This window comes from Prionailurus viverrinus, chromosome B1, assembly GCF_022837055.1.
Source record: "Prionailurus viverrinus isolate Anna chromosome B1, UM_Priviv_1.0, whole genome shotgun sequence".
In the NCBI taxonomy this organism is placed as follows: domain Eukaryota; kingdom Metazoa; phylum Chordata; class Mammalia; order Carnivora; family Felidae; genus Prionailurus; species Prionailurus viverrinus.
Window position 1 is genome coordinate 133,058,571 of NC_062564.1, and position 12,584 is coordinate 133,071,154.

General features: G+C 37.7%; 1 protein-coding gene across 4 annotated transcripts in view; it reads right to left on the reverse strand.

Annotated features, from left to right (window-relative positions):
* The window catches only part of HERC6 (HECT and RLD domain containing E3 ubiquitin protein ligase family member 6), a 63,858-nt gene that overhangs the window by 5,809 nt on the left and 45,465 nt on the right, over window positions 1–12,584 (reverse strand). For 3 of the 4 annotated variants that reach the window (XM_047855518.1, XM_047855516.1, XM_047855517.1), the window contains 7 exons: window positions 10,376–10,489; window positions 9,965–10,072; window positions 8,516–8,677; window positions 4,984–5,127; window positions 3,500–3,666; window positions 2,157–2,223; window positions 1,235–1,305 (listed from right to left, as the gene is read on the reverse strand). In XM_047855518.1, the coding sequence (XP_047711474.1) occupies window positions 1,235–1,305; window positions 2,157–2,223; window positions 3,500–3,666; window positions 4,984–5,127; window positions 8,516–8,677; window positions 9,965–10,072; window positions 10,376–10,489 (833 nt within the window). The remainder of the gene's footprint in view (window positions 1–1,234; window positions 1,306–2,156; window positions 2,224–3,499; window positions 3,667–4,983; window positions 5,128–8,515; window positions 8,678–9,964; window positions 10,073–10,375; window positions 10,490–12,584) is intronic. The other variant, XM_047855519.1, reaches the window with a different exon arrangement.

Consider the following 12,584-nt stretch of genomic DNA (forward strand, 5'->3'; position numbering starts at 1 on the left):
AACTCACGGACCGCGAGATCGTGACCTGGCTGAAGTCGGACGCTTAACCGACTGCGCCACCCAGGCGCCCCTCTCAACATTTTTGAAAATTGAACGGTCCGCTCTCACAAGCAGATGCCAGCTGGCTCCAGCATAAAACTACTGTAAATCTCTTAACTAACTTTCATCACAGTGCTCATCCTTATCTGACATTATATTACATAATAATTTATTTGTATATTGTCTCTGTCCCACTGAAACTTAAGTTCCAGGTTTTGTCTTTTTCACGGCTGTATCTCTGGTACCTAGAATAGAATCTGGTACAGAGTAAGGACTCAAAAATAATTGTTAAGTTGATAACTAGTGAAAGGGCTGCAAAGGAAATATTTAATCCTGACTCCTTTTCCCCCTTCTCTTACCCTGTAACTTTTTTTTTTTAAGTAGACTTCACACCCAGCAGAGTCCACCAATTTTTCTCAGAGATGAGGAGCTAAAATGATCATCTGAAAAGCTAAAATACATTTATATATTATAGTGAGGAGTGCCTGGGTGGCTCTGTTGGGCGTCTGACTTCGACACCAGTCATAATCTCATGGCCTGTGAGTTCAGCCCCATGTCAGGCTCTGTGCTGACAGCTCAGAGCCTGGAGCCTGCTTTGGATTCTGCATCTCCCTTTTTCTGCACTCCCCCCAGCCCCCCCTCAAAAATAAATATATTTTTTTATTAAAAAAATTTTTTTTTTAATGTTTATTTATTTATTTTATTTTGAGGCAGAGAGAGACAGAGCATGAACGGGGGAGGGTCAGAGAGAGAGGGAGACACAGAATCCGAAACAGGCTCCAGGCTCTGAGCTGTCGGCACAGAGCCCGATGTGGAGCTGGAACTCAGACCGCGAGATCACAACCTGAGCCAGAATCAGACGCTCAACCGACTGAGCCACCCAGGCGCCCCTCAAAAATAAATATTTTTAAAAATTTTAAATTGGCCCACCTGGGTGGTTCACTCAGTTAAGCGTCCGACTCCAGCTCAGGTCATGATCTTGCGGTCTGTGAGTTCAGGCCCTATGTCGTCAGGCTCTGTGCTGACACCTCAGAGCCTGGAACCTGCTTCCAATTCTCTCTTTCCCTTTCTCTCTGCCCCTCCCCACTCACACTCTGTCTCTTTCCCTCTCTCAAAAATAAATAATAATTTTTTTTTATTTTTTAAATTATAGTGATACAAACATTTTATATGTATTCTGTGTCTCAAAACTTACTTGTTGGTTTGGTCCACAGGTACAGAGATCCCATTTGGAATTAAATCAACATCATTTTTGTCCCAGTGTATCTGTAAGCAAAATGTACTCAGGTACCAAACATGAAAAAAGTCTGAATAATCAACTGCAGGGGCCATGGGCAAGTTGCCCATGATGGGCCACATTGGCATGAAGGTTATTTCTGAGTTAAAAGCAATAAAAAACCTACAGAAGCACACACACACAGACACAAAACCAAAAATTTAAAACCCCCCAGCAGACTCAGGAAAAGCTCTTTACCTCCCCCTCAACTGTCTAAAAATAATTTAGATAGAGGACCTGCACCCTTTTCCTTAGGTCAGAATGACATATATACCTCATTTTACCTGCCTTTGGAATTTCCATGTTTGTATGGCTTCCCTGTATGTACAAGATTAAATTTGATATTCTCCTGTTAATCTGTCTCATGTCAATTTGATTCTTAGTCCAAGTAGAAGGACTTCTAAAGGCAGAATAAATTCTTTCTCCCAAATACAACCACAATACCATTATACCAGTACATTCTTCCCTATAAAATGTTAAATAACTGGGAGCTAAATAATTATTTGTGTAGTAGCCTTTTAAATACATATAAAAATTTAAAAAACCTACCCTAGTATATGTTGTATACTGTCTTAAGCATTTAATTATTTACATTGTTCTCATCGATTGCATAATTGCTGTATTTTCACTTATTTGAGAGGATATAAACCTAAGGTATCAAAGGAGGAACAGGTGGGAGGAAAGTCTTACAGTACAGAAGTAAAATACCCTTCTGCCCAGAGGGGCAGGGCAGAAAATAAAAACAAAAACAAAGGATTCTCCTATTTAAGGTAATATAGTAAAAATTCTTCTAAAAAACATATTCAAGCTAAACTATAATCTGGTTTGCATTGGTACTCACAGAAAAATATATGTAAAGCTCTTCTCCAATGTCATCAGCTTCATTATTTAGAATTTCTTGCAAATTCCTAATGAAAATTTTCATTTAAAAAGTTATTTTTAATTTTATTTTGTTTTTAAAGTTACATTTACTAATCTTATAAAATTTCAAAAGTAATATTTAATGGAAAAAATCTTTGACAATATAGAAGTGTATAAAATGCCAGGTAAATGCCCTCTCTTTATCTTCCCACTTCCTCTTCCTAGATTTAACCTCTTTTTACAGTTTGATTGGTTGGGTCACTGCTAACACATAGACACTGCTGTGTCTTGATGGAAATTATAGAAAGGAGCCCCTTCCTGTAGACCAGTGTTTCTCAATCTGGGGTGATTTTGGACATAGAGGACATTTGGCAAAATCTGGAAACCTCTTTGGCTGTTACAGTTAGCAAACGGGTTGCCACTGGCACCTAATGGGTAGCAACCCTATAAGCTGTTAAACATCTTTAATGTTCAGATCAGCCTCCACAATAAAGATTTATCTAGCCCAAAATGTCAGTGTTACCAAGGCTGAGAAACTCTGTTCTGGATGGCCAGGGCAGTGTAAATCTGGGCAGTTTCTTTTTCCACTAATAGTACATGAGAAGAGAATCCTTTTCCCCAATCTGTTGCCAACTCAATATTTTATGAAAAACTTTTTAACATTTGTCAATCTGGAAGCAGAAAAAGGATCTCATTTTCATTTATAGTTCTTCAATTACTAATAAGGTTGAACATATTTTCATTTTTTATTAGCCATATATATATACACACACACACACACACACACACATACACATGCATACACACACACATACATACACTCATCCATACATATTTATGTATGATGACACACATATACACATATATATTTATATATCAGTGATACTACTCCTTTGTCATATATGTTGCCAGTATTTTCCTTACAAGATTTAGTTTGCCTTTTAACTTAGAACAAGTATTTTTCAATTCTCAAAAAATAAAGTTGATGACACACTGATTTATTTAAATAAATATGACTATGATTTATTAAAATACATATAGCATGCATTATTCTTATTAAGAATATTGTGTTCTGTTTCCATCTAGATAAATTCAAGAGACTAGGCCAGAGCTCTAGGTTGATAATTAGAAGAACATTTGGCTTTTCTTTATTTTTGAACATGTACTTTATTATAAGTCATGCTCAAATTCAAATTCATCAAAAGAGCATACATTTATTGCAATTAAAGACCTTTTCTCTGTGTGTATGTGTGTGATTAGCATCATTTATTCCTGAACAACTGAGACTTAACTAATTACAGTCCTGGAAAAACATTTACTTACTTTCCGAGAAGAGGACTGAGTTCTTTTAAATCTTGCAATGATGCCTTTTGGTCCAGAAGTTTCTTAAAGAGAGCCAGTGGGAAAGGAAGGTTGGCAACATTTAAATTGTACAGGGAGAGTCCACACAGCATCCCAAAGAGAAAATATCTCTTCTTCTCAAATTTAGGCTGGAAAAGGAAAAGAAAAAAAAGCAACCATAATATATTAGAAGTAATCAATAATCCAAAAGGATAATTAGATGAGTAAAAAATGGTTTCAGTTCCCTTTTCTAAAAGTCCCAAATTAGAAACAAAATGGGCTTCAGGAAAATAAAGTTTGAAGTTTTACACAGGCTTTAATACAATTTAAATTTCTTCCATAAGTTAACGTACAAATTGATAGTTCAGGTAAATAAACGAATTCACTTACTGTTACTGAAAGCATATGGGGGTATAAAAAAAATTTGCTCAGATAGCCTTATAAACCAAGGTTTTCATTATTTACTTTCATAGTCTTTGCCTTCAAATTCATGTAGAAAAACAACTCTGCAGAAGGAAGAGCACACTTTCTCTGCACTTTCATTGTGCATTAGGCATGTCATATAAGCGTGTCCCCTTGGACGATACTGCCCTCAGCCTAGGCGTGCTGACAAGGACAAGCATATGGGTCAGGGAAGGTGACTGATTCTGTCGACCGTGAAGGTGGGTGGAAAGAAGAGTCCTGATGAAACTGGATTCACTCTTCTCTCCACACTTGGTAATCGGAGATGAGGGAAAACACTGGCCACATCTTGGTAGGCCATCACTACCATACAGCCGAGAGACCACTAGCCTGAACACTCTAAATACATTTGTAACATTTAGCCTCACAATTACTGTAAGTAAATAGGGCATGTAGATTGAGGCTATGAGGTAAGTGGCTCAAAGCCATTCACCTGCTAACATCAAGGCTGGCACTGGAATAGAAATCTTAGAATTTATATAAAATTCTAGGAATTCAAACTACTCCACAGTGACGGAAATCAGATGAGTAGTTGGGGTTGCATGGGCATGCAGCAGGAGAGTGGGGAGAACGAAGTGGGGGAAGAATGGCATTAGAAAGGCATTAGAAAGAATGGCATAAGAAATTTTGGGGGATGATGAATATGTTCATTGTTTTGACTGTGGTAATAGTTTCATGGTATATGCATACATATATCAAAACTTATCAAATCAGATACCGGATGTATCATAGTCCATTGAATCTCAACTATACTTCATAAAAGCTGTTTAAAAATTTAACGTGCATAGAATCACCTGGGGATCTTATAAAATACATGCTCTGATCTGGGGTGGAGCCTGAAGTTCTAATAGCTCCAAGAGATGCTAGAGCTGCTGCTCTGGATCATGAGTAGCAAGGCTGTTTATATGATCTAATTTTACATTATCATGTATGGTTTCATGTTGCGGTATATGGTATACTTTTTCTGTTCCGTAAAACTGTAAGAAAATAAATAAGAGACTCACGCTGACAGGAAACCACATGTAGGAACCCTCTTCGGGATATATGAACATTCCATATTCTGTCTTGGTCATCTCTTCAAATATGCAGTGGAAGAACTCAGATTTTACCCCTTCTCCCACAGAACAAATTTCTTTAATAAATTCAATCTGAGGAAAGAGAACACACTCCCGGGCTCAGTTTTAAAATACAATGCCTTGATCTTTCTGGAAAAGTTTCAAACCTCCTGCAGCCATCAGAATTCCTAGAAACCCACACCCCTTCGATCCCACACCTCACTCAATTTCCTGCTGAGCAAGCGGATGCCGCAAACCTATTTATTGTCAGATTATTGTATGTGTGTGAATCCTTTACACTGTCATATGAACTAAGTAAAGGAGGATTCTAGCCAGACTTAGTATTCACCAATTATGTTGACCAGATTCTTGAACAAGATTTTGATATGCTTCAGGTCCCTGGAACACTAAATTCTCTGATTCTTCTCTCTTAATGTCTACCTTCATCTCATCATTCAGACTTTATAGCTCTGGCTCTAGTCAACAGCTATTTGGTTTCTCCTGCCTCTCCCCTCATTAGAAACTCTGATAAATTGGGGCGCCTGAATGGATCAGTCCATTAAGCGTCTGACTCTTGATCTCAGCTCAGGTCATGATCTCACATTTGTGAGATCAAGCCCCATGCTGGGCTCAGCACTGACAGCATAGAACCTGCTTAGGATTCTCTCTCTCCCTCTTTCTCTGCTCCTCCATTTCTCTCTCTCTCTCTCTCTCTCTCTCTCTCTCTCAAAATAAATAAATAAACTTAAAAGAAAAGAAAAGAAAACAAAAACTTCTGATAAATTGCCCTCCCAGTCCTTCTGGGTTTAGCAACTTTGAAAGAACCATCAGACCTAACTGTCCATAGCCCTCCTGTAGGAAGTCACTATGAACTGTCCTTTTCTTTTTCTTTCTTTTTTTTTTCCCCAGTTCTATTATTTATTTAATTTTATTTTTAAGTAATCTGTACACCCAACGTGGAACTCAAACTTACAACCCTGAGATCAAGAGTCACATGCTCTACCAACTAAGCCAGCTAGGCACCCCTTATTTATTTTTTAAGATGTTTTCTCTCTTTTTAAGTTTATTTATTTTGAGAGAGAGCAAGTGGAGGAGGAGCAGAAAGAGAGAAAGGAGGAGAGAGAAAATCCCAAGCAGGCCTCTCACTGTCAGTGCAGAGCCTGATGTGGGGCTCAAACGCACACACCACTAGATCATGACCTGAGCCGAAATCAAGAGTCAGACACTTAACCAACTGAGCCACTCAAGCGCCCCTATTTTTTAAGATATTTTCAAGTTAAACACTTTGACACTGAACACGTATGGCAGCTTAACCTACCCAAGTATGAGATTTAAGAAGCCAAAACTGTTCTAGCTTTATTAAAAGAAAAGTTGTGCTGCAGAAATTGTCCTTTTCTAAAGTCGGGGCTCTGTGGCTAAGTACTATCCCAGTTTTCCTCTACCTACCTTTCTAACTACTTTTCCACTTCTTCCCTGGCTAATTTCTTTTTATCGTTATAATATAAGCTTCACTAAGCATTCACTTTCTCCTTCCTTCGCCCGGAAGATCTTATCTCTGCCACTTCGATGAACCAACTCCTTGGCCACAGATCATCATCTCATCTCCAGCGGCCCACGTTGTGTTCCATCTGGATATCCCAATAATAAATTAAGCTTACTTCCAATTTGCTAATTTCTACTCGCTGAACACTGGCAAGTCTGCCTTCACTGTGGTCAGGACCCACTCACAAGTGGCCTCAACAACCTTGCCTTGTTAGGAGTCTGTATTTTGATTGGCTCTATCTTGAAGCTCAGCTTCCTACCTCTTTGTCATCTCCTGTGGGCAGAATAATTTTCTATTGATTTCCTCATAATCAAAATTTAAAAGAAAGTAGATACAGAGGGAGATACACAACTAGAAAGTCTGGCCTATAAAATAGCTTCTTTGTTTTCCATTTAGTCCCACGGTGGAAAATATCCCTCTCCTGTCTGAGTGCTACCCTCCAGGTTCTGGCTTCCCCTCTGAGAGCCTAAGTTATCCTCTCATACCAGGAAAATCTACTCCCTTCTGTACAGAGTCCAGCTTTTATTTAAAAAGTTACTCATTCTATGTCCTCAACAGGGCAAATGATCTGAGCTCCAACACAGTAAAAACCCTACAGGTACCCAAAAGGATGAAGTGAAAGATGATTAGAATTAGAACCAATACAGTAGAAACTCTGTGACTAAAACCAGAGCCGGGGGCACCTGGGTGGCCCACTCAGTTAAGCCTCCAACTCTTGATTTCAGCTCAGGTCGTGATCTCACGGTTTATGAGTTTGAGCCCCGTGTCAGGTTCAAACTGTCAGTGCAGAGTCTGCTTGGGATTCTCTCTCTCTCTCTCTCTCTCTCTCTCTCTCTCTCTCTCAAAATAAATAAATAAACCTTGAGGCACCTGGGTGGCTCAGTTGGTTAAGCTTCTGACTTCAGCTCAGGTCATGATCTCTCGGTCTGTGAGTTCGAGCCCCACGTCGGGCTCTGTGCTGACAGCTCAGAGTGTGGAGCTGCTTCAGATCCTATGTCTCCCTCTCTCTCTGCCCCTTCCCTGCTCATGCTCTGTCTCTTCGCCTTTCAAAATTGAATAAATATTTTTTAAAAGTTTTTTAAATAAATAAATAAACCTTAAAAATAAAATAAAACTAGAGCCAAAAAGTAGGAAAAGTATCTATTCTACCAGCTGCTTGTCAATGGCATTAATAGCCCAAATTCTGTACCCCTCCTCGATCCATATCTGTTGCATGTAACTCTGCAGTTTCTCCCATTAAAGAAGCTGAGTATATTTCATCGCCCTTGACTTGGGTTCAGCCATGTAACTTGCTTTGACTAAAGCAACTTTAGTTGTGTTATTAGGCTTGCTAACTTGTACCTCTGGCACTGAAGTGAGAAGAATACTATGCTTGCTGGTCCCAGGAAGATGAAAAGCACAGGAAGCAGATCCAAACTGTCCCAGCCAAGCTTAATCTAGCCTAGATCATCCAATACCTAGCCAACTCCCAAATATGTAAACAAGTGCAGACAAAAATCAATAAAGCCACCCAAATGAATTCGATCTAAATCAGCAGATCCTTAGTTGAATTTCAGATCTCTATAATAAGTTATTGTTATTTTAAGTAATTAAGCTTTGGGATGGTTCACTATGCAGCAATTTTGTAGTCATAGGTAATGAATAGTTAACACCTAATCCCAATATTCAATTAAACATCCCATAGCTTTTCTCTAAAGGGTAAGCAATTTTTTTTCTAATTTTTAATTAAGGGATCTCTGTGCCTGGTGTGGTGCTCAGTCTTACAACTCCAAGATGAAGAGTTTCATGCTGTACGGACTGAGCCAGCCAGGCACTCCGGATTGTGGAAAACCATACAGCTGATAACCATAGTTGCAAAGGCAGGCTCCTCCTTTACTACATTATATAAATGTTCCCCTTTCACATTAATAAAAATGTCCAATGAGACTTTTACTGTACCACTAATAATTTACAGAGGTCAGTGTCTTCAACTTGGCTTAACTGAAGCAGAGCATCTTCAACTAGATGACTTCGTCTGACTCTAAGTGTAAATGTAGGGTGTCCATCCTTTTCTGGCAGATTCACTTGCCCCCATTCCAGGTATTCTTTCTGTTTTAAGCCCTAAAAAAAGAAATATTTTAGGAATCTCATAGGAACACTAGGAAGTGTTTAATATTTCAAATAAACATAGTCTGCATAGCATATACTTATGCCTACTACTGCTGTATATACTCATACTATAATTATTTAAGAAAAAAGGGCATCATAATCTACACTACATTGTGAAAAACAAAGAGATCACAGAATCTGTGAAACCATGGCATCTCGGAATTATATACAAGGAATTAGTCACCATGGAGGTACAGCTAAATAATTACAAGCTATCTCATTTGTAGTAAACATGATCCTTTTTTAAAAATCATGTTTAAACAGTTTTTTAATGTTTATTTTTGAGAGAGAGAGAGAGAGAGAGAAAATGCAAGTGGGGGAGGGGCAGAGAGAGGGAGACACAGAATCTGAAGCAGGCTCCAGGCTCCAACCTGTCAACACAGAGCCCGATGTGGGGCTTGAACCCACAAACTGTGAGATCATGATCTGAGCCACCCAGGCGCCCCTGGCAACATTTAATAATTAAAGAAAAAGGATTAAGCATCATTCCACTTTCCTGTGTGAATGTAGCCAAGTGGCCCTGGTTGATGAGGAAAAGTTCTTTACAGAATTTAGTCAGTAACTTTGGAAGTAATGATAAGATTAGAAATAATGCCATTGTGCAAACTTCAACCAAAACAATGGATAGAATTATTAAATAAAATGTTGACGCAGGGGCGGGGGCACCTGGGTGGCTCAGTCAGTTAAATGTCCAACTCTTGATTTTGGCTCGGGTCATGATCCCTGGGTCATGGATCAAGCCCCATGTCAGGCTCCACATTGAGTATCAGGCTGCTTAAGATATTCTCTCTCTCTCTCTCTTTCTCTCTCTCTCTCTCTCTCTTCCCCTCTGCCTCTCTCACCTGCTTTTGTGCTCTCTCTCTCTCTCTCTCTCTCAAAAAAATAAATAAATAAATAAATAAATAAATAAATAAATAAAGCAATTAATGGGAAGCATTAAAATGGAAGAATCATGTGGTCACCACCTGAACCCACTGAAGAATCTCAGCATGAATAAGAGTGAAACAACCAGAAAGGATGCACTGAAGTATGGAGAGGTGAAAGAAAATTGGGCCTGGGATTTGCTTTAAAATACTTCAGCTAAAATAGTAACAACTAAAAAACAACAAGTCAGAAATGGGGAAGTGCAGCAAAATGTTAATGACTTCTGAAATTTTGTGATAGGGCTCACTACACCATTATCTCTATTTTGTATATGTTAGTAATTTTACATAATAAAAAAAAGTAGAGCATACATACCATTATTTTTAAATAGGACTCAGCTTGTAATAATTTAATTTTGGATGGCAAATTAAAAATAAATGGAAAATCACTGAAAATAATGGGACTGAGGTTTTCCGCAGGTATCTAAAAAATAGAAAGAGGTAATAGTTTTAACAATTAAAAGGGGGAAAAACTTTTTCCCTTTACCTCATCACTGTAAATTGTTTTGCTCTATACTTTTTGGAATCTGTTTTTAAGAATTCAAATTATCTAGAAAAAATTTCTAAGAAAATGTATTTCTAAAAAAATGATCATCTAATTTAGCAATTTAGCATTGCAGTGAAGAAATTTTCAAATCTTGATTTATCAAAGAGATACCTACATAGCTATTAATATGTCCTCCTATAAAAGAATGAAAATTTTCAGAAGGAAAAATATTACTCTTACTAGGTTGTTATCCCTAAGGAACAGTCTTTTTCTGTCTTCATGAAAGTTCAGCAAATAGAAGAGTTCGTTTATGTTGAAAGTATCTTCTGGTAGTCGACACCTAGCTTTATTTACCTTAAAGAAAACATGACTTGTTAGTTTTATTTTCTATCAATAAGTGATTTTATATATATATTACATATATATTATATATGTATACAATATATATTATATATGTAATATATATAATATATATAAATATAATATGGCTATTATATGATTAAAGCTCTATAAACCCAATGCATTTGTCAATGATGAAACAGAGTTCTATAAAACTTCCATTTTTTGATATATAATTTACCTAATTTTCATAAATACTGTAAAAGATAGCAGATGTTGGCAGTGGAGGTTAGTAAAACAATTCTTAGGGTACAGGTTTACTAGAAACAATTTCTAGATCTTGAGAATAAATCACCATAAAGGGGTGCCTGGGTGGCTCAGTTGGTTGACCATCCAACTTTGGCTCAGGCCATGATCTCACAGTTCATGAGTTTGAGCCTCATATTGGGCTCTCTGCTGTCAGCCCAGGGCCCACTTCATAACCTCTGTCTCCCTTTCTCTCTGCCCCTTACCCACTCGTTCTCTCTCTCTCTCTCAAAAATAAATAAACATTTAGAGGTGCCTGGGTGGCTCAGTTGGCTAAGCGTCCAACTTCGGCTCAGGTCATTATCTCGCGGTCCATGAGTGCGAGCCCCGCATCGGGCTCTGTGCTGACAGCTCAGAGCCTGGAGCCTGTTTCAGATTCTGTGTCTCCCTCTCTCTGACCCTCCCCCATTTATGCTCTGTCTCTCTCTGTCTCAAAAATAAATAAACGTTAAAAAAAATTTTGTTTAAATAAAAAAATAATAATAAATAAACATTAAAAAAAGGCACCATAAAAAATCCAAGGAACTTTTGATAAATTCAGCCCTTTCTCCATTGATTATTATTAATTTTTCACATACTACTTGTCAGGTGTGAGACAAAACATAGCTAAAAAGTGTCCTTGCTGACACATAGCTTAAGTCTAGTACAGTAGTCAGCAAACTCTTTCTTAAATCCAAACAGTAAATATTTGAACTTGGGACCATACAATATCTGGTGCTAGTCAACTCTTCCATTTTGTAGCACAAAACACCCTTAGACAATATGAAAATAAGTGTGGGTATGTTCCAATAAAACTTTATTTACAAAAATATGAAGCTACCCATGGGTTTGATTACCAACCCGTAGTCTAGTAGATAAAAACAAGTAGTCAGGCATGGAGGATACAATTTCTGATTGGAGAAGGACTTAAGGGGTTTAAGAAGGCTTTCCAAAGGAAGCAATTCTGGAAAATCAATGCTCTAAATAAGCTTCTATCATATCAAATTAATCCAAAAGATAGAAGACAGGAAATAAAGAATCTAAGAATATAAATTAAGGAAGTAAATAACACGTACAGGGGAGAGGATCAACAAGTAAAAAGATTGGTTCTTTAAAAAACTTTCTGGTAAGACTTTGTAAAAGGAAAAAAAACACACAACCATTATCAAGAATGAAAAATGGGATAAGCCTACAGATTTTGATGTGTACTTTTTCTTAATGAAAGAAGTACATTGCAAAATATCTTCAGTCTCATAAAGTTTCTTCCTTATCAAAATTCCCAATTACATTGCAACTACGTGGATGGAACTGGAGCGTATTATGCTAAGTGAAATTAGTCAGAGAAAGACAAAAATCATAGGACTTCACTCATATGAAGACTTTAAGAGACAAAACAGATGAACATAAGGGAGGGGAAACAAAAATAATATAAAAACAGGGAGGGGGACAAAACAGAAGAGACTCATAAATATGGAGAACAAACTGAGGGTTACTGGAGGGGTTGTGGGAGGGGGGATAGGCTAAATAGGTAATGGGTATTAAGGAATCTACCCTGAAATCATTGTTTCACTATATGCTAACTAATTTGGATGTAAATTTTTAAAAATTAAAAATAAAATTTAAAAAAATTCCCAATTATTTTCTGCCAAACATTTTCCTTATATGCATTACTTTAAAAATATACGTATGGGTCACCTGCGTGGTTCAGTTGGTTAAGCGTCCAACTTCAGCTCTGGTCATGATCTCATGGTTTGTGGGCTCAAGCCCCACATTGGGCTTTGTGCTGACAGTGCTTAGAATTCTCTGTCTCTCTCTCTCTCTCTGC